Source organism: Octopus bimaculoides, chromosome 22, assembly GCF_046866305.1.
Source record: "Octopus bimaculoides isolate indiv1 chromosome 22, ASM4686630v1, whole genome shotgun sequence".
NCBI classification, from domain to species: Eukaryota; Metazoa; Mollusca; class Cephalopoda; order Octopoda; family Octopodidae; genus Octopus; species Octopus bimaculoides.
The window spans coordinates 22,649,320-22,677,162 of NC_142949.1; the positions used below are offsets into that span (position 1 = coordinate 22,649,320).

General features: G+C 36.8%; 2 protein-coding genes across 3 annotated transcripts in view; both read left to right on the forward strand.

Moving 5' to 3' along the window:
* Positions 1-3,691: 3,691 nt before the first annotated feature.
* Positions 3,692-24,605, forward strand: LOC106872221 (uncharacterized). Its single transcript, XM_014919133.3, has 10 exons — positions 3,692-4,241; positions 6,664-6,856; positions 7,673-7,804; positions 10,463-10,784; positions 12,620-12,733; positions 15,555-15,628; positions 17,445-17,527; positions 19,157-19,227; positions 21,771-21,897; positions 24,323-24,605. The coding sequence occupies exons 1-10, from the start codon at positions 3,882-3,884 to the stop codon at positions 24,401-24,403; spliced, it is 1,557 nt and encodes a 518-aa protein (XP_014774619.1). The 5' UTR covers positions 3,692-3,881; the 3' UTR covers positions 24,404-24,605.
* Positions 24,606-26,172: 1,567 nt separating this feature from the next.
* The window catches only part of LOC106872230 (TATA box-binding protein-associated factor RNA polymerase I subunit B), a 30,051-nt gene continuing 28,380 nt past the window's right edge, over positions 26,173-27,843 (forward strand). The window contains exon 1 of one of the 2 annotated variants that reach the window (XM_014919142.3): positions 26,173-27,230. In XM_014919142.3, the coding sequence (XP_014774628.1) occupies positions 27,218-27,230 (13 nt within the window). In that variant the 5' untranslated portion in view covers positions 26,173-27,217. Of the gene's footprint in view, positions 27,231-27,498; positions 27,518-27,843 lie in introns of those variants that run through there. The other variant, XM_089339821.1, reaches the window with a different exon arrangement.

The following is a 27,843-nucleotide window of genomic DNA, read 5'->3' on the forward strand; positions in this document are numbered from 1 at the left end:
CTCTTCATATACAGGGGTTGGACAAAATAATGGAAATACCTAGCATCATAGCATCATAATTTTGAAATATCTACTTAATTTATCAACCTCGACAGCAGTACAGGCAGAGAAGCATAGTAAAAAGAAAAAGGGGAAAAAAAGCTGCACTAATAATTGTAAATAAGGGCACAAAGAAGAAATTGGCAATTCCTACACAAATATATTTAAAAGAATGAAAGAGGTACAAAAACACATGGTGAACGAAAATGAATCGGATATTTCTGTATCCGAAACCGAAAGCAGCGATTCTGAAGAAACTGAAAGCGGCAACAGGATGATTTACACCAGAATGGAGTAAAAACTTTAAAAATATTTTTATTAACAATTTTTCTGAGGAGACAGGGTCTACCCACAGTCTTTCTCAGGAAGCGAAACCAATAGACTTATTATTATTATTATTTTTTTTCTAGTATGCTTGTTTGAAGCGATCACTGCGGAAGCAAACTGTTATGCAGTATGTAAACAAGCTGGAAAAGAAAGATAGCTTGTGGTTACCCACAACCGTAGAAGAACTGGGGATGAGACACAATGCAGCTGTGGACTGAACCCAGTTCAAATGACAAGCAAAAAGTGAACGAAAATAGTTTCCCAAACAAAATAAACTGAAAAAATGGAAAAAAACAAAATAAACAATAACTGGAACGATTAAATTATACACATGTGTATCTCAAATGAAATATGTCATAAATAACAGTGACAATTATTTTTAAAATCTGGCGGCCAAAGGGTAATATGTCAGAAATAACAGTGACAAACTAAATATACACCGCCGGAACGTGTTGTTGACAAACAACAGCAGTAATTGTTTTCACCTCAATAGACGTCATTGACTGGTTGAAATTACCGAAATACAACTTTAACACCAAATAACTTCGAAAATAGATAATTCTCTTAAAAACGTCAAGAGTAAATGACGTTTTATATAGCACATTCTACCAGTATACGAAATTTGAAAGTGTTTAGTTACAAAAAATTATTTTTTGAATGTGCCGGCCAAAGGGTAAAGATCCTAATATTTTGTTAAAATTTATGTGCCATAAAGTGGTCATAATTTTACAATATATGAAATATTTTGTATAAAAACACAGTAAGACCTTTTTTTTATATATATATACAATCAATGGAGGTTGAGTAGAATAAAATGGGAATCAAGGGGGACCATTGTCTAAAAATGTTCGAGAACCACAGCTTGAAATAAAACAAGCAAGGGAGATAACTACTTTGTTTTAGTCATCTACGTACTCGCGGGGTACTCCCCTACTTTCCAGTCATATTGCCGATATTCTTAAGAATTTCTAATTTAGACAGAAGGTCAGCGATTAAAACGATCACAGTACTTGACTGGTATCTTTATTCATCAATAAAACCTCGATGGATAAAAAGCAAAGTTGACCTTGGCGCTATTTGAACTTAGAATGTCAAGATTCGGAACAAATGCCTACCGCAAGACATTTTGTCCATCACCCTGATTGTTGATATTTATAATGGCTTTTGATTTAGGTACAAGGCCAGCAATTTTTTTTTTTTTTTTTGGAAGATCTTGATAAAATAAAAGCAATGGTGGGATTTGGACTCAGAATGAATAAAGAAATACCACGAGGCATTTTGCCAATGCATTAATGATTCAGCCATTCCACCAGCCTTGGTTTCTGCTTCAGGCACAAGGCTAATAATTTTGAAATAATAGGGTTAGTCGATTTAAATTTATTTTAATGGCTCCGGAGGGATGAAAGACAAAATTGACCTTAGCGAGATTTGAACTCAGAGCATAAAGAGCCGGAATTTCGTTGATATTCATAAAATCCAAACATGTCTGTAACTTTTATCAGTTGATTTTAACGACCAAATTCCGTCGAATTTACATTGGATGTCATGGAAAAAAAAATTGATAAATTTAATTGGAGTTATCTTCCTTACATTATTTAAATGTACATTTAAACACCCGGAGAGGGAGATGGTTTTTGTCCTCTGCTTAAATACTTTCAATCGGTTCAACTTACATTACATATGATTGGCTAAAATTACCCAAATTTCCCAACTTTAATTCCAAATAACATCAGATTCTTTAATTTACGAGATAAAATAATTGGTTGATCGTAATCAAAATTCAGAGTTGCATCGATACATCACAATTGAAAGCAATTTGAACAAGATTAAGCGGGGCTCATTTTGCGAATAAGAAAGACTAGATCCATCTATACACACACACACACATACATACATGATGCTAGAAATAGCAACCAAATTATTTATTAATCGTACTTAGGCGAATTGGCCGAATGAATAGAGCGGCGGAAAATATGCTTCGCAGTATTTAGTTACGGTCATTTACATTCAAATTCCACTGAAGTTAGCTTTGATTGTCGTTCTTCCGCGTTTCGATAAAACTGAACAATGACATACAGAGCGGACAGGGTATAGCAGAGAACGAGAAATGGAAAGGTTTAGAGTTAGGGTTTACTGAGAAAAGTGGGGAAGAAAAGAAAAGGTAACAGTGTGGGTTGTACTGGAAGGTTTAGGGATATCCCACATTATAAGGGTGAGTATAGATGGAAGGTCGGGTGGGAGATAAGAGGAAGAGAGCAAAATATTAGATTGGAAAGGAATTACGAGACAATGACTGGTACTTTATCGAGGCGCGGAAGAACGAAAGCCAAAGTTAACTTCAGTGGAATTTGAATGTAATAGACCATAACTAACTATTGCGAAGCATATTTTCCATCGCTCTACTCATTCTGCCAATTCGCCTGTGTACTATTAATGAATAATTTGGTTGCTATTTCTAGCATCATTTTGGGACCACTTACACACTCTCATCGGCTGCAAGAGAGCCTCGTTGTCAGCGTTCTTTTGGGGACGACTTTTAACTGGTCATATGATTACGTCACCATGACAACAGGGCGGAAGTAACAAGACAAACATCATGGTGGACACAGCTCTTCACTTAATTAGTGTAAACTTTCACCTATGTTTACATGCATATATATACACTTAATACACACACATATATATACACGTGAATAGATAAGTCTGCTTACGTATATACATATATATATATATATATATATATATATATGGGAGAATATACAAATAATAACAACAGACGAGGACAGGTGGTGTAAATAACAAAAGTATATATTAGTATGACGCTCAGGAATACGGAAAGTCTTTGACGTTTCGAGCTACGCTCTTCAACATATATATATATATATATATATATATATATATATATATATATATATATATATATATATATATATATATACATAATACATGCATATATGTTTCTATGTGTATGCTAGTAAAACATCAGCATTTGAATATAACAGTATACTACCCAAACGCACTCCTCCGATAACTGTGTGTTTTCTATACACATATTTATGGCTACCTTCACATATATAAATACAAACGCATACATGTTGATACAATACTGTAAACATACACACTTGTATTAGCACATATATCTTCACTTGCGCAGACATAACATTTATACACGTATACATACGCTTATATGCGTATACAGTTACATTATTTTACAAATTTTTATACAATCTTACATAATCATAAATATGCACACAATTTTCAAACATACATAAATAAACACACATGAATTTTATCTTAAATAGATCAACAGATAGATATAGCTAGCGATACATACATATATATACAGTTGTACTCACGTGTGCACGCACGCACACACACATACACAAACACAGACACACACACACACACACACACACACATTTCGCTCAGTGTCACTGCACATACAATCTTTCACACACACACATGCATTGGAAAATTCATTGACCATTTCAGTGTGTTGCTTGCCACTACATGTGATGAAAGACTCAAATAGTAACCTCATGAACTCTGACCTGCCACCACTTACCCTGGCCAATGAAAAAGATGTCCCTCGTAGCAACCACACGCAAAACGATGAAGTGAGACCTGTCACCAGTCACCATTTGTTCAATGTGATGCCTGGAAAAAATGGTACTGTCAGGAATTCAGCTGGGATTGATTCCATAAAAAGTTTTGATGGGCCCCCAAACTTTGGAAACAATGTCCCATATACAGAGCCAGAAAATGGAGATATGTTTAATGAAGAGGTTTTCTCAAGCCATCTGACTTTACTTGATCTCAGCTCCAAAATGCTGACCAATATTCCTAACAGTGTGATGTCTCTAAACAACCTTGTGGTGTGTTGACTTAAATTTACTTTCATTTTGTTAGCTTTGCTTTTGTTATATGTTTTTGATGTTGATAGAACTGATCAATGATGAAAACCATTCTAGTCATGACCATTCCATGTCCTTTATCCTTCAGTTTATCAAAAAACACCATTGTTCAACGTGTTTTTTTCATTTTCCAATTTTTACTTTGATTTTCAGTGCCATGAGGAAGATTTATCTGCAATTTCTAGCTAAATGAGCCACCACACAGAGGCTCCTCGCTGTTGTAGTTTATATGATTGTAGGTATAAGAAAGTAGGGAGAAGAAGATTAAAGTATTAGTCCAGTACTGGGGTCAATTTTTCCTCTCTCACTTTTACACTTTTTCTCTTGAAGAGATTATTGACTGTGTTTAGGTCTAGGGAGGGATGTGCTCCTCTAGGTTTAAAGTACTCAAGACCTGCTGTATGACATGACAGCTCACCTATGGCTTCAGCAGGAGTTGAAGGACCAAGAAAGGATTGGTGATCAGTCCTGAAACCCTAAATGTATGTATATGCATGTGATGAGCCGACATCCATAAAACTGATTTTTCTTTGCAATCTCTTGATTTCAAAGATTTATGCAGATAAGTTTTTCCTAAAATAAAACCATCTCAATTTAAGTAAGCATGGCAGTTTGCCTCTTTTTTAATCCACATAGTTCCAGCTTCCCATGAAAAATACTATCAAATAATATAAGTTCTATATACCCCTACAAAGACTTTTGTTAGGTCATGACTGGAATGACATTGATATAATATCTGTCTACTTGAATTGGATTGATGCAGAGCTGGTCAACAAAGTGGTGTAATTGACAACTAGAAGTGATAGAACAGAACTTTTCTTTTTACTTCCTGGGTGTAGAGGAAGGGGCATTGCCCCAGTGTAGTGATTAGTGCAGGAACACAGTTTTAAACTCACACAGATGTCTACACCTACTACTTGCATACTACTTCTGTCAAACTATGTAACTGATTGCTTTTGGAGGATTTTGTTTTTTTATAAGTGATTGCATAAAGGTTCCTGTTTTGGCTTATGTATTTATACAGCATGTGAATGTGATGTTGTTGTTTATGTCAACTCAATCTTGATGAAACACACTTATGATTCATAGACATTCCACCTATGGACATCCCACATTTTTGCTTTGTCTTTATGCTGTTATATATTTAGCAGTACATTGCTGTTATATATTTAGCAGTACTTTTTTAGATAGTAATGTGTGAAATGAAGGAGATTTAGCTGTTCTTTCTAGCAAGTCAAGTGACTGAGCTGGAGATCCTAGCCTGCGGTCTGCAGATTCCAGGGTTTCTACAAAGACAAAAATTGAGGTTTGCGAGCTGTGTTCATAATTTTAAAAGGCTGCAGTATATAATGTATAATTGTGAAAATATTAGGAATTTCCTCATTAGTATAATGATGTGGAGTGATATGATGTGGTATATTGTGATGTAGCATACTGTGGTACAATTTAAAGAAATTTACTACACTGTGCTATATTCTATCACCCAACGCTCTATTAATGGTAGCTTGCAATGTGCCAGTAGAAAAGCTTCTACATGGTTGCTCAATCTGTTAGAAGTAGCAGCCAAATCTCCTTCTAACCACAGTATACCAGATTCAAAAAGAGATACATTGAATGTTATAGTTCAGGGTACGCTAGGTCTGAAGCAAAAAACAAGATGATCATGGCTAGAATACATTTGGCTATAGCCATACTGGACTTGAGGTTATGAAATATAAACAACAACAATGGGCATTAGAGTGGTGATGATGATATATGGTACCTTATATAATTAATGAGAAAATGCTGACTGTGCTGTGTGGTAAGAAGCTTGCTTCCTAATCACGTAATTCCCAATGCATGGCAGCTTGGGCAAGTGTCTTCTACTATAGCTCCAGGCCAACCAAAGCCTTGTGAGTGGATTTGGTAGATGGAAACTGAAAGAGGCCTGTTGTGTGTATATATATATATATATATATATATATATATATATTTAGATAAAGTCAGATAAGGCCGGTCTATGGGATTACCCTGGGTTTCACATCCATAAAGTGCTTAGTTTTACAGCATATCATTTGTGTGTGCCTGTATATATATATATATATATATATATATATATATATATATATATATATACATACACACATATATGTGTGTGTCTTTGTATCTGTGTTTGTCAACCCCACCACTTGACACCTTGTGTTGGTGTGTTTGCGTCCCCTTAACTTAGTGGTTCAGCAAAAGAGATCAACAGAATAAGTACTATGCTTAATAAATTAGGTACTGGGGTTGATTTGTTTGACAAAAATTCAAGGCCTCAGCATGGCCACAGTCTAATGACTGAATTAAGTAAAATATATATAAAAAAAAATAACACTTTTTTTTTCATTTTTCTATTCCCCAGCACTTGTACTTGGCGAATAACAAACTCTGCCAGCTGCCAGACCATTTCTTCAATCACTTCCCAGCACTACAGTGGCTTGACCTTCGCTACAACAACCTCACTTCACTCCCTGGTCGAGATATTGACAAGTGTTACAGCTTGCATTGTCTACTGCTGGAAGGTAACAACATAATAGAACTACCAATAGAGTTAGGTAAGTATGTGTGTGTGTGTGTGTAAAACAAACTTCAACCAGCTATTCTGATTATATGTCTGTGCTCACGTTTGAATGTGGTGAGTGCCAGAGGGCTTGAAAATCCAATGGGGGTCTTAAAAGACATGTTAGGATCCACAATGAGCAGAACTTACTTGCAGGTATTGGTAGTACAAATCAGAGGTGCAATCCGTGTGGGTGTTTTTTCAAAACATTGTCTGGTTTAAAAAGCCACATCAGACGCCATGAAAGGGCTAAGGTGTAGGTGCAGGAGGTGGTCAAACTCTGGGTAAGGAGTAGACAACCACCGTATATATATATATATATATATATATATATATATATATATATATACTGTACCTGTATCTGTTTACACTAAGCTGAAAGCTCTACTACCTCCAGGCAAGTGCAACTGTTAGGATGAGTATGACTTGATCACATGTACCATACCTTCACTAACTGTAGTCATGAGCTGACAAAGATTGTCTCTCAACTCTCACACATTTTGACCCAGTGGAACATCAACCAGATGTAGAGAAGGCTGCACCAGTACTTGAATAGTATTAATTTTTTGCTCAGTAGACTGGAACAACACAAAATATCTTTCTGAAAGACACAAGCCATCCAGTCCAGGAAAGGAAAATAAAACCTTATGATCATGAGCCTCCTTATAATAGTCCTTTATCTGGGCTAAATTTCTTTCAAAGTTCTTTATGAACATTAATTAGTTTTTCTCAGTTTCACCATTATTATCAAGCTATCAGCATGTATATGTATGTATATAAATAATATTTATTTTACCTTGTATTTCAATAGGTTATGTCCATACATTGCATGGACTTAATGTCAGAGACAATCCCTTGGAGATGCCCCCAGAACATATTGTAGAGCAAGGAGTTGAAGAAATACTGAAATACTTAAGGGAGAAATATCAAGAGCAAACACAAGGTCTGTTTGTAGAGTTTTATATACTTTTTCTCATTCATAAAGTAATGAAACTCCATCAGTTTCGACAAGCATATTCATTGTTCATTCAAATAAATTACTTGTTCCTTGAATTAATATGTAAGTGGTCAGATATCCTACAGAAACTTTGTACCCTTAATGTAATTTTCAGGCAGAATCAGCATATTATAGTGTATTACAATCTATCTGACAGTTCTTCTCTACCTAGTTTCTGTCACGCACGCACTTCAAATCTGAAGAGGCAAAAACAGCCTTTCATGATTTCATCACCTCTTGCTCTCCAGAATTCTTTGCAACTGGCATAAATAAGCTACCGATAAAATAGCAAAATTGTGTCGATCATTTAGGTGCATACTTTGATTAACTGCATTGCTTTTTGTTGAGATAAAGTAAAATAAACTTTCAGTTCAAAATTGGACATTTCATTCTTAATGACCTGATATGTATGTGTGTGTGTTTATATATATATATATATATATATATATGCATATATGAACAATAAATTAAATAGAGAGATACAATTGACAATCCAATAATTTATTCATATTATAATATACTATGAATATAATACATATATAAAAAACTTTAAAAAAACCAAAAGAGCCAACAATTTGTTTCAACATTATTTAATTTATAAACAATTCAATTCACTTATATATGTCTCATCAGAGCTATCGTTTACAGACGGACGAAATTCCATGTGAGAGGATGGCTGGATGGTAAAAAAATTAATTCAAATGGCTATGTATTATGAGCATGAGCGTTAACGTTTCAGCTACAATTACAATTACAATGAAAATATAACAAAATTATAACAGACAAAATAATTAAGTAAATAGAATCTAAACTATTGATATATATTTCTATATAACTCAAATAATATTAACCCAAACTTGTTTAGGTTGAAGACAATCTTTGGCTATTATAATAACATACAACAACAATACATAGGCATATAAATTAAGTATCAGGATCTTACTTAATCTAGAGACTGTAATAAAACATGTAAAAAAAATATAAATGATAATAAACTATTATATTGATAATATATAAGAACTCTTAGTATTACTTATTTCTATTATTGTAAAAATTGTCTAATCCATTATTAAAGGAAGTCATACTTCTAAACAAATTTTTAGATTCTGAAAAACCTATTCTAATCCTTTTATTATTAATTATTTTATTATATTTATGTTCTTTATTAAAGTGCTTAGATATAGATCTGTAAAAAAGCTTGACCAAATTCGTCTTTATTTGCCGTACTTAAGGAATGATAAACCAAATATAATTATCTTTATTGTAGTTAACATTATTAGGTGTATCTGGGTTGGCATATGGCGTATACTTATTATCCTTAGACTTAAGTCTATTTATATATCTATTTTTATACAGGATATATTTACTATGCTTGTTCCTATTAATATTATCACTATTGTTAATCATATCATTGCTACTTAGGAATAAATTGGATACATTTCTACTATTATATCCACTCACTTCGTTGTCAACCAATTTTTCATTATTATAATAAGATTTATTGCAGTTCCCATTCTTATTACAATATATTATTTTATTCAAATATTCTGCTTTTTTCAGGGCTTTATTATAATATTTGGCATTATTATTAAGATTTCCTTATTAGAGGATAAATAAGAAACACGTCATGAAATATTATTAACCAAAGTTCTTGTGATCACTTTAGGATGGTTACTATGAAAGTTGATATATTTCAAATTATTGTTGGGTTTATGATATGGACTGTATAGGCCAGTAACAAGGTTCAGATTAACATCCAGGTAATTAACTGAATCATGTTAATTTTCTATAGAGATAGATATACCAAATCTTTTTTAAAGTTATGGAATTTTTTCATATATAGGTTTGTTATTCTGTTGTATTGACTATTAATCAAAAATAGTGCATCATCTATATATAGTCCACCTTTAATGTCTGGAAATTCATCATGGAAGTGATATAGTATGTATGTATGTGTATTTATGTGTATGTGTGTGTGTATATACATACATACATATATATATATATATATATATATATATATATATATATGTATGTATATAGATAAGAAAGAAATGGAGCAACAATTAACAATTAGAAGCTGATCATTGGTATTAAAAGGTCATAGGTTAATTGTAGTTCCAGAACATTTACAGCTGTTTCAGTTTGTTATTTCGAAGTAAGTTTGCATTTATCTTGTTCCATTTAACAAACATTGTCAGAATGATTTAGAGTTTATTGGAGGAATATAGATAGGAGAAAAGGGAAAAAAAGAAGGAAAAAAGGAAAAATGTTTGTTAAGTCTATAGGCTTACATTTTTGTGTCTTTTTAGGTTCCACGTGTATGTATATTTCTTTAATTAGATGAATGGAGCAATAAGCAGGGGAAATGACTGATTGACCAGCAGTGTTAGTCGAAAGAGTTTTACCTGAACATCAGTCACATCACTCTTATCAATTAGGAGAAGGGCTTGGAAAGATCAAAGGCATAACTTATTTAGTCCTCATCAAAAGGCTGGGAAAAAAAAATTAAGAAAACGTCTATATTTGAAGATATGAATAAATGTACAAAAAAAAGAAAAATGTAGCAACATCAACAACAATGTTATTCTCTTGTTTTGTCAGCTTCCAAGCAATCCGGGGAAGCTGTGGAAGAAACTGCCTTGAAAATTGGTGTTGAAGATGATTGTAAGGAGCAGAAGGAGGAGGAGAATGTCAAGTCAAAGAGTAGGGTCCATGAGATTGGTCTCAAAGAGCAGCACCAACAACAAGAGTACCAGCAGCAGCAGCAACAACAACAACAACACCGACGACAACAACAACAACAACAACAACAGCAGCAGCAGCAGCGACAAGATCTGCAGCAGCAGCAGCAGCAGTCATTTCATCAGAGTGACCTGAAAGAGGAGATGAATGCCAATATGGAGCAGAATTCAGAGTTACAAAGGTTAAAATGATAAGAGGGAAAGCACAAACCACATCATCCTCCTCATCATCATCATCATCATCATCATCACCACCATCACCATCACCATCACCATCACCATCATCATCATCATTTAGCATCTGCTTTCCATGCCAGCATGGGTTAGGTGGTTTGACTGGAACTGGTAAGCCAGAGAGCTGCACCAAGTTCCAGTCTGATTTGGCATGGCTTCTACGGCTGGATGCCCTTTCTTAATGCCAACCACTCCAAGAGTGTAATGGGTGCTTTTTTCATGTCACTGGCATGGGTGCCAGTTATGTGACACCACCACGGGTGCCAGTTACATGTCACCAACACAGGTGCTATTATGTGCCACTGGCATGGGTGCCAGTTACGGGACACCAGCATCAGCCACAACTACAATTTCAGTTGGCTTGATGAGTCTTCTCAAGCATGACATATTGCCAAAGGTCTCAGTCACTTGTCATTGCCTCTGTGAGGCCCAACATTCGAAGATCATGCTTCACCACCTTATCCCATATCTTCCTGGGTCTACCTCACCAAATATCAAAAATAGAAAAAGCAATGATCACAAGAAAACCAATACCGGCATCATCATCATAGGTGTATACATTTACATAGGTCACTTGATCACATGACTGATCAGGCTATCAGATGTTGTTACACATCACTGGTCACAGTGTACTTTTGCATTGTTTTAGCCTTCAAATGACACAACCCCACTGGCTAGGTGAGCAGGGACAACAATCCCACCTGATCGAAAGGGGGACTGGTGCAATGTGAAATAAAGTATTTTGCTCAAGAACACAATGTGCCACCCAGTCTAGGAATCGAACCCACAATCTAGCAATCATGAGTGCAGCAGCCTAACCACCAGGCCACGTGCCTTCACATTTACATAAGTGTGTTCCTATAAGTGGAGGCAAACACTTCCAAAAAGGGCAACAAGTGTGTATTTTGGTTGTCTGATGATCCTTTCATTTATCATGAATATCTCTCTTGGACATGTTATGTAGCCAACTGATGAAACACTAACTGACAATATTACCATTATCATTAATTTGTATTGATTCACCAAGGAGAGATAAGTCACAGATCTCTGCAAATGTAGAATTGTCTCTAACACTTTAGCAGTTAAACTAGTCATGTCTGACCAAAACAATCTACCTGTTTTATGTTTGAACTGGCAAGACTCAACCTCTCATATTTCCCCTGTAATCTCATTCTAAAAGTAATTAATCACATCATTAGAATATCAAAGCTATGGGAAAATGCATAATAGATTCAAATTAATATGAATAAATAAGCTTTACACTTGACAGAGTAAGCTGAATGCTAAAGGGTTAACATAAATTCTAACTCAGTAATTCTGAACAAGAACTGGCTCAGTTTCTATTTGGCCATCAAACTTACGCCAACATTGAAAAGTAGAGATAAAATGATGATGAGGATATGGAATATAGGATAGGATAGGATATGTCTGTATGTCTGTCTGCTATGACCGCCCTGAAGTGGAGAGACCCACGCTAGTCCTACTTCTGTCCAAATGACCCCACTCATTCATTCTCTTCTGGTAGGGCCCCTCAGCCATTGGCATTACTGACCCTTTTCTCTTGGTTCATCTCATCCCCACAGACAGCTGTTGAAACTGCAATTAAGAAGGTAATGAAGGGATCAGAAATGATGGCTGATAGGGAAGGCTTGAAGAGGAAATTGAGCAAATGTTACAAAGAGAACTCTTTAGATTCATGTCTAATCCTCTACTCATATCTATTCTCTTTATGTTTGTAAATTTGTTTTATTTTATACATTTCTTGTTTTATATATAATTTTAGTCAGAATTTTCCAAAGAAACATCAGAAAGATATGAAGAAATTTCTAGAATATGAATCACAAATATTGGCACGTCAAAAGAATGCAAAAATAGAACACATTTTACAGAAGAGGAAGTACGTAACTTATTGTGCTAACTTGTACACTGTATGGTATATTTTATTTATTTTATATCTCATCACTTGTGAAAGATGGTTTTGTTGCTTCCAGATTCCCATGGATCCCCAATTTCACTTCATTTATTGTGCTAAGAGTGACAAAGAAATGCCTGTTCAACTCAGGCAGGATATATACATACCTAAAGGTATTTTTGTTTAAAAGACCAATTTATTGGTTCTTGTCAAGCAATGTTTATATCAGGTCATTAAGAATGAAATGTCTGATTTTGAACTGAAAGTTTATTTTACTTTATCTCAACAAAAAGCAATGCAGTTAATCAAAGTATGTACCTAAATGATTGACACAATTTTGCCATTTTATCGGTAGCTTATCTATGCTGGCAGCAAAGAATTCTGGAGAGCAAGAAGTGATGAAATCATGAAAGGCTGTTTTTGCATCTTCTTCAGATTTGAAGTTTTTTCCTTGAAAAAGTTGTCTAATGCCTGGGAAATGTGATAGTCAGTTGGGGCAAGGTCCTGTGAATATGGTGGATGACAGAGTACTTCCAAGTTCAGTTCCTGTAACTCGAGTAGCGTTCTTTGTGCAACATGTGGTCAAGCATTGTCTTGCAAGAGAATTGGCCTGTCTCTATTGACCAATCTCAGTTGTTTAATTGCAAGTTCACTCATCATTTCATCCAATTCGTTATGTATGCATCCACTATAATTGACTTCCCAAGTCTCATGAAGCTGTAGTGGATGACACCAACGCTGGATCACCAAACAGACGCCATTAGCTTTTTTTTGTGAATATTCTTTTTTGGATTGTGTTTTGGCTCTTCATCTCTATCCAACCACCGTGCAGAATGCTTGCTATTGTTGAAAAGAATCCATTTTTCATCACACATAACAATATAATGCAAAAATTGTTCGCTTTTTATGCTGTGACAAAGAACAGCAAGTTTCAAGACAATGTGTCATTTGATGCTCATTCAATTCGTGTGGTACCCACTTGCCTAGCTTCTTTACCTTGCCGATTTGTTTCAGATGGTCCAATACAGTTGGAATCAAGACCTCAAACCTTACTGCTAACTCATGCATAGTTTGAGATGTATCCACTTCCACTACAGTTTCTAGCTCATCATTATCCATCTTGGTCTCAGGTCCACCACAGGGCTGATTTTCAAGAGTAAAGTCACCAGACCGGAACTTCTCAAACCATCGACGTACAGTGCACTCATTCGCCACATCTTCACCAAACACCTCATTGCTGTTTTGATCTGTCTGGGATGCATTGGTTCCACAACGGAACTTATATTCATAAACAACACGAATTTTTGATCTATCCATGGGTTCACAAAAATTGAGTTAGAAGAGAAAACTCACAATATAACCAGACACCATAAATTGCATTTCAAAAAGTGATGATGTAACTCTTCAATGTTGTAAAACAAGGAATTGTCAGGATAAAACATTAGATTTAATGACTGTCAACCTTGGTGCATAAGAAAATCGGACATTTCATTCTTAATGACCTGATATTTAATTGCTAATTATGTGTCAGCAAAATATATACAAATGTACTATACTTGTACTACAACACATATCTGCTGTAGTATCAAAGCAAAACAAAGGTAATACACAAGTAATTTGTGTGTGTGTGTGTGAATGACTGATTCTGTGTATCTTCACATTGTCACTATGTGAGAAGAATCAAAGACATGTTTACACCTGTAAATAATATGTCTCATTACTATACAGTTTCATTGGTTTAGACATGTGAACACCATTGTAATAACAATGCATTTATTGAAAACAGCACAAGTATTGGTGACAGATACACACACATGTATACATATTAATATCAATGTATTGACCAGACAAGGAGGCGCAATGGCCCAGTGGTTAAGGCAGCAGACTCGCAGTCATAGGATCGCGGTTTCGATTCCCAGACCGGGCGTTGTGAGTGTTTATTGAGCGAAAACACCTAAAAGCTCCACGAGGCTCCGGCAGGGGATGGTGGCGAACCCTGCTGTACTCTTTCACCCCAACTTTCTCTTACTTCCTGTTTCTGTTGTGCCTGTAATTCAAGGGGTCAGCCTTGTCACACTGTGTCACGCTGAATATCCCCGAGAACTACGTTAAGGGTACATGTGTCTGTGGAGTGCTCAGCCACTTGCACGTTAATTTCACGAGCAGGCTGTTCCGTTGATCGGATCAACTGGAACCCTCGACATCATAAGCGACGGAGTGCCAACATTGACCAGACTGTTAGATGTTGTTATACACCACTGGTCACAATGTGCTCCTCATACTGTTTCAGCTTTTGAATGATGCCATCCTGCTGGCTAAGCAGGCAGGCCTATACTGACCCTGAGCAGAATGGCAATCTGTTGCAGGGTTACCTGTTTACAGCTGAGTAAACTGGAGCAATGTGAAATGAAGTGCTTTGTTCAAGAGCTCAATGCACTACTGGTTTGGTAATCAAAGCCATTTATACCACCAGTTTCAGATGATTTGCAAAGGCCACCTGTGCTACTTTTGCTACCTTAACTAAAAAAGAAAAATGAAAAAAAAAGAAAGAACTATTTCATGGTTGGCTTGTCTTTAGTTGTAGGAAGAACATTTAGCTGTAAAACAATTGTTTTTAGCAGTAAAGAGGATATATAACATAGTAGTAGTGGTGGTGATGGTGGCAGCAGTGATGGTGGTGGTGGTGGTTGTTGTTGGTGGTGGTAGTAGTAGTAGTAGTGGTAGTAGTAGTAGTAGTAGTAGTAGTAGTAGTAGTAGTAGTAATAGTAGTTCTATCTAATCATCAATAGTCTGTTGTGGGTTTCAGAGATGAAGACTCACTGAAAAAATTCAGACAGGAGACTAAACACAAGCAAGAAATGTTAACAGCTTCCGAGAATGGTAAGTAGAAGATTAGATGAGAAAGGATTTTTTTTTACTCTAAATTGTAATGATCTATGTTTCATTGTTGTTGGTTAGGCCCAGTTTAATCTTGAGTTCAAATTCTATGAAGGTTAACATGGCTTTTCAGTGTTCCACTGCCAATAAAACCAAGTACCAATCTAGAGTGGTCATTTAGTAAAATTGTTAGAGCAAAATGCTTTGTTATTTCTTTATTGCCCACAAGGGGGGGGGGGCTAAACATAGAGGGGACAAACAAGGACAGAAAAAGAGATTAAGTTGATTACATCGACCCCAGTGTGTAACTGGTATTTAATTTATTGACCCTGAAAGGATGAAAGGCAAAGTCGACCTCAGCGGAATTTGAACTCAGAATGTAACTGCAGACGAAATACCGCTAAGCATTTCGTCCAGTGTGCTAACGTTTCTGCCAGTTCGCCACTTTGTGGTGTTTATTCTAATTTTTACATTCTCTGAGCCTAGGCAGGTGTGACGAAGTTGTCAGTATCTAATTGACAAAAGAAAATTACTTTTGCATTTTCTCATGGAAATTCTCATAAAAGAAAAGTGGTTTATTCATGACAATCCTACTTTAAGTTATATATCCTAAATACAGTATATCAGGACTTCATTATCTCATATGTTTACCATTTTAAAGACATGAGAATGTGATCTGAGGGGTAGTTAGGCACTATTTGTAGCTGGTCAAATGATTGCATTGTAGTTTTCTTGTTGCCTTGACATAGCACAATTGTTTTTGTTTAGCCCTCAAGTCAAATGCTCATTATTCTGTACATCTAAAACTTCATTCTAAAACTATTATGTGTCCTTATTTTTTTGAACATCATGTTGTGATTTCAAAAGGATTTGATTGCTATTTCTGGCTATTGACTACATAGGTATTTCTTATTAACTTCACAAATTGTTATTTAATATCTTGTACTTTAGTCCAAGTGGAGGCACAATGGCTAGGTGGTTAGGGCAGCGGACTCACGGTCATAGGATCGTGGTTTCGATTCCCAGACCGGGTGTTGTGAGTGTTTATTGAGCGAAAACACCTAAAGCTCCACGAGGCTCCGGCAGGGGATGGTGGCGAACCCTGCTGTACTCTTTCACCACAACTTTCTCTCACTCTTTCTTCTTGGTTCTGCTGTACCTGTAATTCAAAGGGTCAGCCTTGTCACACTGTGTCACGCTTAATATCCTTGAGAACTACGTTAAGGGTACACGTGTCTGTGGAGTGCTCAGCCACTTGCACGTTAATTTCACGAGCAGGCTGTTCCGTTGATCGGATCAACTGGAACCCTTGACGTCGTAAGCGGCGGAGTGCCATAATAACTTTAGTCCAATTCAGCACTAATTAAGTAGACATGCAATCAAAAACATTCCAGTAATGACTGACCCATCTTTTATTCAGACCTAGTGATCTTTGACTACATTTTCCAATAAGATATTAGTGTGATTTGAATGAAAGAGAATTGGTTACTGTTTAAAGCAAGTTATGCATCCATGGAGCGGCTCCCTCATTGGCCATATATATTGCTGATTGTTGTTGTTTTCATTGCTATTATTGTTTAACCCTAGGTCAACCTTAATTGAGTAGATACATGATTAAAGGCATCCCAACTGTGATCAATATTTTTAGAGGTGTATCTTGGCCTACATTACTTAAGGTTGTCCTTTCATTTTTAAGTAGACCAGGTATGGTTTCAGGGAGAATTAGCTGCTATTTCTAGCAGTGACTGTGTAGAAGTTTCCATGACAAAATGATGGTAATAATTTTTTTGCAAATTACATTTTCTTTTCTTTTTCTTAGAAATCCCCAATATCACAGGTGATGCCCCGTTTGGAGTTTATGGGGAATACATGAAAATGATGTCCCGTGAAGAAGCTAATAAGGTAAATAATGTGACAATGTGAGGATATATCTATAATTTTCCAATTTACACCACCAACACCACAGTTCTTCGCTTCATTTTCTTACATGTTTTCTCTGCTTTTTTCATTAAAAAAATCCCTTTTGAAATAAATGCTTCTGAGGCACAAAGCAATAATTCTCCCTTTGTCCCCGTATATGAAATTTGGAACATATATTCTTTTATCCTTTTACTTGTTTCAGTCATTTGATTATAGCCAGGCTGGGGCACTGCCTTGAAGGGTTTTAGTTGAAGAAATTGACCCTAGGACTTACTCTTTGTAAGCGAGCCTGTCTGTCTGTCTGTCTGTCTGTCTGTCTGTGAGTCAGTGAGTGAGTAAGTCAGTCAGTTTTATTTCAAGATTTCCTGCCAATAGAGAAAGAACTGGTTTCTAACCTAGATCCAGGGCTCCTTCATTGGAATTTCAACATCACCAGGGTATTTTTGTATGTATGTATGTATGTATGTTTATGTATGTATTCTCATACATATGTATGTATGTATGCATGCAAGTATGTATATAAGTATGTAATGTAATGTGTGTGTATATATATATATATATATATATATATATATATATTGGTGTGTATGTATTTATACACACACAAAATAGACCCTTTCATACATACAGGGAGTTCAGGCTAAATTTGATAGTTTGCATAAAAGGAATAGAAAACACAATATCCCATGCTGAAATAAAAGTATTTTAAACAATCAAGAAATATCACCTAGATTATGGCTGGGAGATAACAGTTTACTCAAAGTATCCTCCACCTCAGCTTCCACCATGGCCTCAAGATGGCTTTGGAACCTGGCACATGCATTCCTCCCTGTCTCCCTGGTAAGACCTTTGAACACCTCCTTGATCTTGGCCACCAGCTTGGCCTTGGTGCTGCAGGCAGAGTGGCTGTTTTCTTTCTCACACATAATAATCCATTGGATCATAATCAGGGGAATTAGGAGGCCAAGAATTGGGGCTGGTGAAGTTATTGAAATTCTCTGGCAACCATTTCTAACTCTTTCCAGAGGTATGACAAGGAGCTGAATTTTGCTGCTACACATATGACCTTCCAGTAGCAGCAGCAGCCCTCTCCAGCCAGGTATTAACTACAGTCTCCAGCGGCTTTACATAACCATCTGAATTGAGCCTAAGGTCTGTTGAAAGATGTGGGGATTAATTCCAGCATGCTAACACAGAACACCTATTACGACCCTTCTTGCTAGCCACAGCTTCATAGTCTCCATTATAGCTCTCCATGTCTCAACTTATATCCTTTATAGTGTTCATGGAGCATTGAGTAGCAGTTATGATGTTAGTCTTTTGACACCTGGCATGAAACATTATGATATAGGTAACTTTTTTCCTATACCCAGACAGTTTTCAGTCCTCTATGTCAGCTAATTTTTTCTCAACTACAACTTTAATATTTATGCTTTCCAATGCAGTTCACTGTTCACCAATAAATATACCAAGCTGTTCCTGAAAAAAGGGGATATAAAAATCATCAACTTTAGCCTGACCATCCTGTATACAAGCTTCCCCTAACTGAAAAATTTGTTGTTTTATACTGCCTTTATTATAAATCACTTTTTCTTTGCTCATTATTTTCAGGAACCAGTATTGACTCAGCCACTTCCAAAGCTGGTCCCACTTGAAATTAAAAAGCTGATATCTAAAGAGAAGTGAGTCATGTGTACATAAATATCACACTCTGATATACACACACACACACACACACACACACACACACACACACACACACACACACACACGTATATCGTTGTTGTGTTTGTTATTACAAGATTCTTGGTATGAAATCATGTGCTGAAACAAAAATTGTAATTTGGGAGGTTCATGCTGCCAATTAAAACATGCCCAAAGTCCCATGCAGTGGGACTGAACCCGGAACCATGTGGTTGGTAAGCAAGCTACTTACCACACAGCCACTCCTGCACCTTCTAGACATTTCATAATGTCCCTTACTACCACCTTTTTTCCAGGTTTTGCAAGCCTTTCCCTTAGGCTGTTACTGCCCCATCAATCATATCATTCTACTGCTATGTTACTTTCAGCTTGGTTGGGACTTTGATCCAGCTACACGTCTAATCCGTGGCTCTGAGCTAGTTAATCTGTAGAAATTCTTAGCTTTTGATTGTGCTATGTGTATCTAAATCTAACCGCCCTACAGTTATATGAATCAATCATGATTTCTCTAAATCTCTACGATCTTTTAGTTTCCATCTCTTCCTTTGCAATGCCATCATTCATTTCTGTATTTGCCTAGCTCTGACTCTGAAGTCACTAACCATTAATCTATATTGAGTTGAGTATTCTGTACCAGGAAAGGTTTTGGCATTTACAAGAGCTCTTCTGTTCCTTTTCTTGATGAGAATGTAACTTATCTGACAGGTGTACAGAAGTTTTGTAGGTGATTGGCTGATTTCCTAAAGTACGGCAAAATAGACATTAAAAGACGATGGTATTACATGTATATATATATATACATATATATATGGGAGAATTTACGAAAAAAACAACAACAGACGAGGACAGGTGGTGTAGACAACAAAAGGATGTATTAGTTTAACGCTCAGGAATACAGAAAGTCTTTAACGTTTCGAGCTACGTTCTTCAACAGAAAGAATACGGAGAAAACAAAGAGAAAAACACGAGGAAAAATAGAAGTTGAAAATGCACTAAGAATAGTTAAAATATATTTTATTAATATATTTGAAGCTTTAACCGGTTTCGCAGTTTGCACTGATTTTCAAAAACTTCAAATAGAAAGACGTGGCTTATGTCGAAGCTGTCTTGCTTCTGACTAGTATTTGAAGCTTGCCCTATTGTTATAGGGAGTTCATGGCTGAAATTGGTATATGTTTTGAATAGGATTTGATTGGTAGAGAATAGTTACATGACTGGTCTTAAAAACATTTGTAGATTCCCCGTTATGTCCATGTGTTAGTATCAAAATGTTAAGGCCGACACAGTTGACTGAAAAAGTCCAAACATTCAATGCTCTGAATGTTTTCTGTCAAGTGTTTGTAGAGAATGAACATGTTAAAGTTTATAACCTTTTGTACGTTTCCCGCTACATCCATGCGTTAGTGTCATGTGACAGTATGTTCAATTAAGTCTATCTGAGGCTAACTAATAACAGTATCACACCACCACCAACATGCATTCACTTCTCCATGGGTTGAACAAATACATAATATCGACATATTGCTTCACAGTCAGATGCTGTTCCTGTCACTTATGTTTACCTACTTTCAAGTAAAGAATTATCTATTCTGCTTGTCTTTAAAAGCTACAAAGGCATTCCAGCTGTGACCATCCCATCTGGATTTATTCAGACAGTGTGCATATAGGACTATCATCTTATGTGATCCTCTTCTCCTTTAATGATAGCAAGGTGTGATACAATTGATGTGACTGATATTTCTAGCAGGTCAATCAATCGCATAGAGGCTTCTTTAATGGTTTGATTTAAAGTATTGTTATAGTTATTTTCAAAGATGTTCCGTCCATGACCATCCCATCTTCTTTTCAAATGATTTATCGAAGACTCCATTAACCAGCATGTCATTTTTTTAAGACAGCAGGATATATCATTAGGAGGCTTTGATTGCTATTTCTAGCAAGTTGAGCAGTTATCAAGAGGCTTCTTCATTGTGATGCTATTGATAATGCTGTTGTTAATGGTAACAGTGATAATGGTAATGTTGGTGATGATGATGGTGTAGTGGCGCGAAATTATGGCCGCCATTGAGGAAGTACAATCTACGCATGCGCAAGGAACTTGCATTCCCGGAAGCTCCTTGAGTGTGCATGCGTAGTAAAACTAGTACTTAAAAAGTTTCTTTCACTTTTTAACAGACTTAGCGCGATGCCTTCTATCTAACAACTTGCTCTTGAGGGCGATACCTTCGACGTGAGAGCTACTTGCTCCTTTGGCATGCCTCAACGAAGCTCTTAACCTTCCAATGGTGATTACAAGTTAACCAGCGACTACTAAGCTGAATGACTCAGGATTTGTAAAGCCAAGCATCCCAAAAAATAAAACTTATTTTTATTATGTTGTTAATTGTTCTACTGTTTGCTTAATATATAATTTTGTTGAAAGGTGATAGAGAGAGACTAATGCCTCTATTGCAAATATCAACCTTTTACAATGTCAATGATGATGATAAGGAAGCTTAAAATTGTTTCTTTATTTTTTGAGATCGGAGAAGATTTTGGAACTGGAGAATAAAATTAGGTCCCATTATATCAGGATGCATGAGAGACGTAAAAAACCAAAAGGGACAATTGCTGAAGAGGTGGCAGCTACGAAAGAATACATGAATATCGTAAGTGCTTTAATTATCATCGTCATCATTTAACGACCACGTTTCTTGCTGGCATGCGTTGGGATGGTTTGACAGAATCCAATGAATCGCATTGTGCTCCAATGTCTCTTTTGGCATCGTTGGACTCTTTTTCTAATGTCAATCACTTTACAGTGTGCACTAGGTGCTCTTTTTTTATATGCCACCTGCACTATTAAGGTTACTATGCAGCTCACAGGACTATGAATCTTAGGGTAGGGTGTTATCTTCATTCTGGGGAATAAGGAGTTAAATTATGAGAAGAGGTGAGGCGTCAAAGCAGGTTCTTGTTGCAGATCAGTATGGCTACTCAAATTTGATAGAGGAAGGGGTGGAAGAAAAGAGAAATGATCAGTAGGAGCTGAAAAGAGATAGATAGTGGCAATGAGGTGCCTAGGTGGCCCCAAAAGGCACAAGGTGAGTAGAAGTGGGTGGCAGGGTGGGTGGTTTGCAAGATTGTATGGACGGAGATGAGGGGATGGGGAAGTAGACTAAAATCTAAGACTGCTGAAGGGTGGATGAACAATGATCCATGAGTTGAAGAAGAAAGAGGGATGTAGTAAAGAGTAGGAGTGGGGGAAAGCAGCAGGAATAGTAATGGCGATACAGTTAACAGGCTGAGGAGGGGAGAGAGAGATGACATAGTTGGGTAGTCTGCAGGAACTGGTGGTGGGGAGAGGCAGGTATAGTGCATGGGAGAGAACATGGTTCATGGGGGAGGGAGTCACTATAATGTGGATAGAAAGTATGTGGTATGAGGGAACTGTAATGCAGGGAATAAAATACAGTTCACCTACCTTTCATTGTTGGCTATCCAGCTGTGTTAAATCCAAGCACATGCCCTACCTGTCTCACCCAATGTCAGAAGCTGCTACTACCAATGCCTGCTACCTCGTTCCACTCATGTCCATTCACCATGACTGCCCCAGGCTGGAAAAGTGAGGACCCTGGTCTTGCTTCCCTCACTGCCTCTCCCCCACTTCTTGTTCCTTCCAGTTCATCTCATCCCCACAGAGTACAATACATAATGCTTTCAGAATTCAGTTTTGCTGAAGCAGAACGGTCTTTTCAAGAATCTCTTTTCACCAGACATCTTGCTCCTTTGCCATCTTTTCCTTGAGATTCAGATTCTTGAAGTCAGTCTTCAATTTAATACGGAAAAATAATAACAAACAAAAGACTTGCAACAGAGTGAACTCCTCTGCTAAGGATACAAAGCACCAAATAGGCGTGTTACATCAGGTGATGGATTAAATCTGCTACTCACACTGGCCTCAGCAAGGTTTGAACAAACAATATGAACAGTTGGTACAGATATCACAAGGCATTCTACCCAGTGCTTTAATCATTTCCCCCATCTACTGCTTGAAATTGGCACTTTATTTTATTGAGCCTAGAAAGTCGAAAGTTGACATTAGAAGGCAAGGAGCTAGATGAGTACGATGAGGCTATTACCTTTATCAATTCACTGTGGCCTGTATGGTGGACTCATGATCTGCAACATTAGATTGTAGATTACACTTAGCCATTTATGTGACTGACTGGTAATATATCATCAGATCTGTTTACTTAACATTTTAGCATTTAATCCGGCCATATCAGACTGAAATAGCTCAGCTGTTTCATGTTCAAACCAGCCAGATCTGGCCTCCCACACCTACTTTACAATATCGTTCTAAAACTAAACAGTCATATCATCAAAATCTGGGAGTTACAAGATAATGCATGATTAATTCAAAGATGGCACCTGTGCCCAGCATCGCCTTTCTGGCACTTGTGCCCGCAGCATGTCTAAGGACTTTCGAGCGAGATCGTTGCCAGTGCCCCTGGACTGGCTCTTGTGCAGGTGGCACATAAAATACACCATCTTGAGCGTGGCCGTTGCCAGTACCGCTTGACTGGCTTTCGTGCAGGTGACACGTAAAAGCACCCACTACACTCTCGGAGTGGTTGGCGTTAGGAAGGGCATCTAGCCATAGAAACTTTGCCAAATCAGATTGGAGCCTGGTGTAGCCATCTGGTTTCACCAGTCCTCAGTCAATTCGTCCAACCCATGCTAGCATGGAAAGCGGATGTTAAACGACGATGATGATGATGATGATGAAACTGAATAAATAAGTATTACATTTGATAGGGTGATCTGAATACTAAAGGGTTGGGCTACGCAACAACAAACAAATAACTGCTTGACTGAAATGTTGAAGTTAAATAGAGCAAAGTGTAAGATGTCAGTGAGGTGTTTCAAAACCTGCCTAAAACTAGTTCAGTTGATTTATATACCTTAGGAAAAATGTAAATGTCTAAACATCATTTCCAACACTTGCTTAAAATTTGGAGTTCTTAAAATCTACTCAAACAAATAGAAACAAATTCATTTTTATTATTCCATTTTGTTTCAAAATTTCAGGCAATAAATCTACAGCTTGAACTTGAAGAGCAGCGCCAGAATCTAGAGTACCGTTTTAAAGCATTCACTGCTGACACATGAGTTATCTATACCCGTTACTGATATATTTAAAAGTTTTTGAAAAGTATATTGATAAGCTTAAGATTGTTTCTCACTTGTTTGAAGAATTGTTATCCAATTCAAATATAAAACAAAAACTCTTATATTTAAATTTAAATAAAAAATGTATTAAAAGATATGAACATATTTTAATGATATTAAAAGTGTATTGATAAAAACTGCCTGAGATTGTTTCTCACTTGTTTGTAGAATTTGTATCCAATTCAGATATGAAACAAAAACAATTACACTCTTTGTATTTAAATTTAAAACAAAAACACACTAAAAGATATGAACATATTTTAATGATATTAATATACTCGTTGCCAGTTCCGCCTGACTGGCCTTCGTGCGGGTGACATGTAAAAGCACCCACTACACTCTCTGAGTGGTTGGCGTTAGGAAGGGCATCCAGCTGTAGAAACTCTGCCAAATCAGATTGGAGCCTGGTGTAGCCATCCGGTTGCACCAGTCCTCAGTCAAATCGTCCAACCCATGCTAGCATGGAAAGCGGACGTTAAACAATGATGATTATGATGATGATGAATGGTTATGAAAACTATAAAAAGTATTGTTAAAAAAAGAAACAACTCAGAACAAATAAAAGAAAAGATCTCTCAAAGTAAATTGTTTTATATTGCGTGTACATCAGTGAAGGCACATGACTCAGTGATTTGAGCATCAAGCTCACAATCATGAGGTAGTGAGTTCAATTCCCAGACTGGGCTGTGTGTTATGTTCTTGAGCAAGATTCTTTACTTCACATTGTTCCAATTCACTCAGCTGTAGAAATGAGTTACAACATCACTAGTGCCAAGCTGTATCAACTTTTGCATTTCCCTTGGACAACATTGGTGGCATGGAGAGAGGAGGCTAGTATGAATGGGTGACTGCTGGTCTTCCATAAACAACCTAGCCTGAACTTCTGCCCCAGAGGGTAGATTTCTAGATGCAGTCCCATGGTCATTCATTATACCCTTTTACATCAGCTTCAGTTTGTATCAGACATCTAATATAGAAGCTACTGAAAAAGGCATCTAGCATGATAATGTGATGAGGCAGGTTTTCTTTGAGTTATGTTAGTCAAACTATTTTTGAGTTTTATAGGAAGTTGTCAGTATGACAGTACTTGAGGAATGCACTGCCAACTTTCAGGATGTTGTTCTCTCTGTTTTTCAACATTAGGTTTATATATTTGTAGCATAGACTCGGGTGAAATTCCTCACTCCCATTTATTATATAAGATAACACACAACGGTGGTCAAATATATATGTGCATTTGAATGTAGCAAGGAACGGCTAGCCTTTGGCCTCTATTTAGATCACGTTGTGTCCACTACTCTGATTGGTTGGTATTGGCGCAATTTGTCTCCTCGATTGTGCCAACTTGTCGTGGATAACCAAACAGAGGCTCTAAGCAGGATCACGTGGGGCAGCTTGTTTACTACCCTATTTTAGCCTACAGCTCCTTATAAAAACTCAGCTTTTCCTCATTCCGGTGTCTTTAGTTCCAGACCTTTTAAGGTCTAGCCACTGACCACAAAGACAGCCAGTTCCAGTGACAAGAACCACTACCACAGCAGCTACGTTCAGACTTACCAACTTCATCACCATGACATTCAATGAACTGTTTCAGCCACTGTTTGCCCCAGCAGAGAACAGAATTTTATAGAAGCAAGCTGTTTGATTGTTTCAGCCATTGCAAAAATCGATGAATGGGGAAAAGGCAGTGCAAAACAAAGACACACCATGTGGCAGTACAACTTCATTCAACGATGTCAGTCATCAGACTGATGCCTGAGGGTTGCATCAAGTGGCGTCTTGTAGGGCAGTCTGAATTACAATGGGCTTGTCCTACAGAGAACGTATCCGGTTACTTTTCGGTACCCCTCATACATGATGTATGTCAGTATGTAAGTGTATGAGTCCACCAGTTTTGTTTTCGATATCAATCACTAATATAATCATTACCTACACACTCTGAAAGGTATATATAGAAAATGTCATTAAAAAGTATCAACTTTCCTGAAAGTTACGAGGTAAAAGAGCTGACTTGTGTGAATTTTCTGAAACTCCTCTCTTCAACCTCCTTGAAACGTTCTTTCCCTTAAATCCCTATATACTCTGATTCTAGAGCATCTAAATGGCATTTTTTGAAAATTTCGTTAAAATGTATCCTTTTTTTCTGGACGTTATGTGGCAACAAAGTCAGGAGGGGTGGTACACATCTGTAGTTATGCCCTATCTATCTATCTATCTATCTATCTGTCTGTCTGTCTGTCTATCCGTCTGTCTGTCTGTTTGTCTATCTGTCTGTCTGCCTATCTATCTATCTATCTATCTATTTAGCTAGCTAGCTGAATGTCAGTCTGTCTGTCTGTCTATATTTGCGTATATATGTACGTACATATTTGTGTATAATTATGATAGATAGACGTGGCTTAGTGATTAGGATGTCGGATTTATGATAGTAAGATTGTTGTTTCGATTCCTCGACCGGACGATACGTTGTGTCTTCGAGTGAAACAATTCATTTCACGTTGTTCCAGTTTTTATAATTATGATAACAGCATCAAATAATAATAATAATTATTATCAGATTTATGGTTATTAATAACTCATGAAATTTATGAACGAAAAGAAGTAAGAAAGAACCTACAAACATAGGAAGTCTTTACCAAAACATCACAAATACGCTTCTTGGATAATCTATACACACTCCACCCTAATTCCACTTACACCGCTCCTACTACACCGGTTCATGGTGGAGCTGTTTATATTTCACAACTTTCTATTATGTCCCAACAAAGTAAGCAGTTTCTTTCATTTTATTTACAGAAGTTTCATTTTTATCTTAACTGTTTTAAATAGCATTGTTGTGCAATTAGATTTTCCATGTCTTTTTGTTTTTTTTTATAGATTTTTGGAGGTGGCTCTGAGCATGTGGGCGCAACTTTATGATTTATTTACTTTGAAAGTCTGCAAAGTAATCTCGACGTGGTTGTTGTTTAGAAAAAGCGATTACATCTTCCTTAATCTACATCTAACTGTTAGAAATGGTAGCTACGTCTTCGAATGTGACGCTGTGAAGTGAATGTAAGCACGCAGCCATGTCTGTCTGTCTGTCTCCTGCACACATTTACAGACACGTGTTTATTTGTAAACACACATATATACATGTATGTACATGTTTGCATCTCATGTCTGGTACCAACAGAGCATCACAGACGAAGAAAAGTTTCTGTGTACCGTGTGTGTGTGCTGACGTGGCTCTTTTACTCTGATAAGATCAGGGTCAGCCCTAGGGTTGTTGGCGCCCCGGGCGAGCTAAACTTCGGAGTGTACAAGCTGACAGTCGTGGAAATTTCTTTGTCTTTGTTACGCTCTCCTAGGTGTCCCCTAGCACATGGCGCACCGAGCGA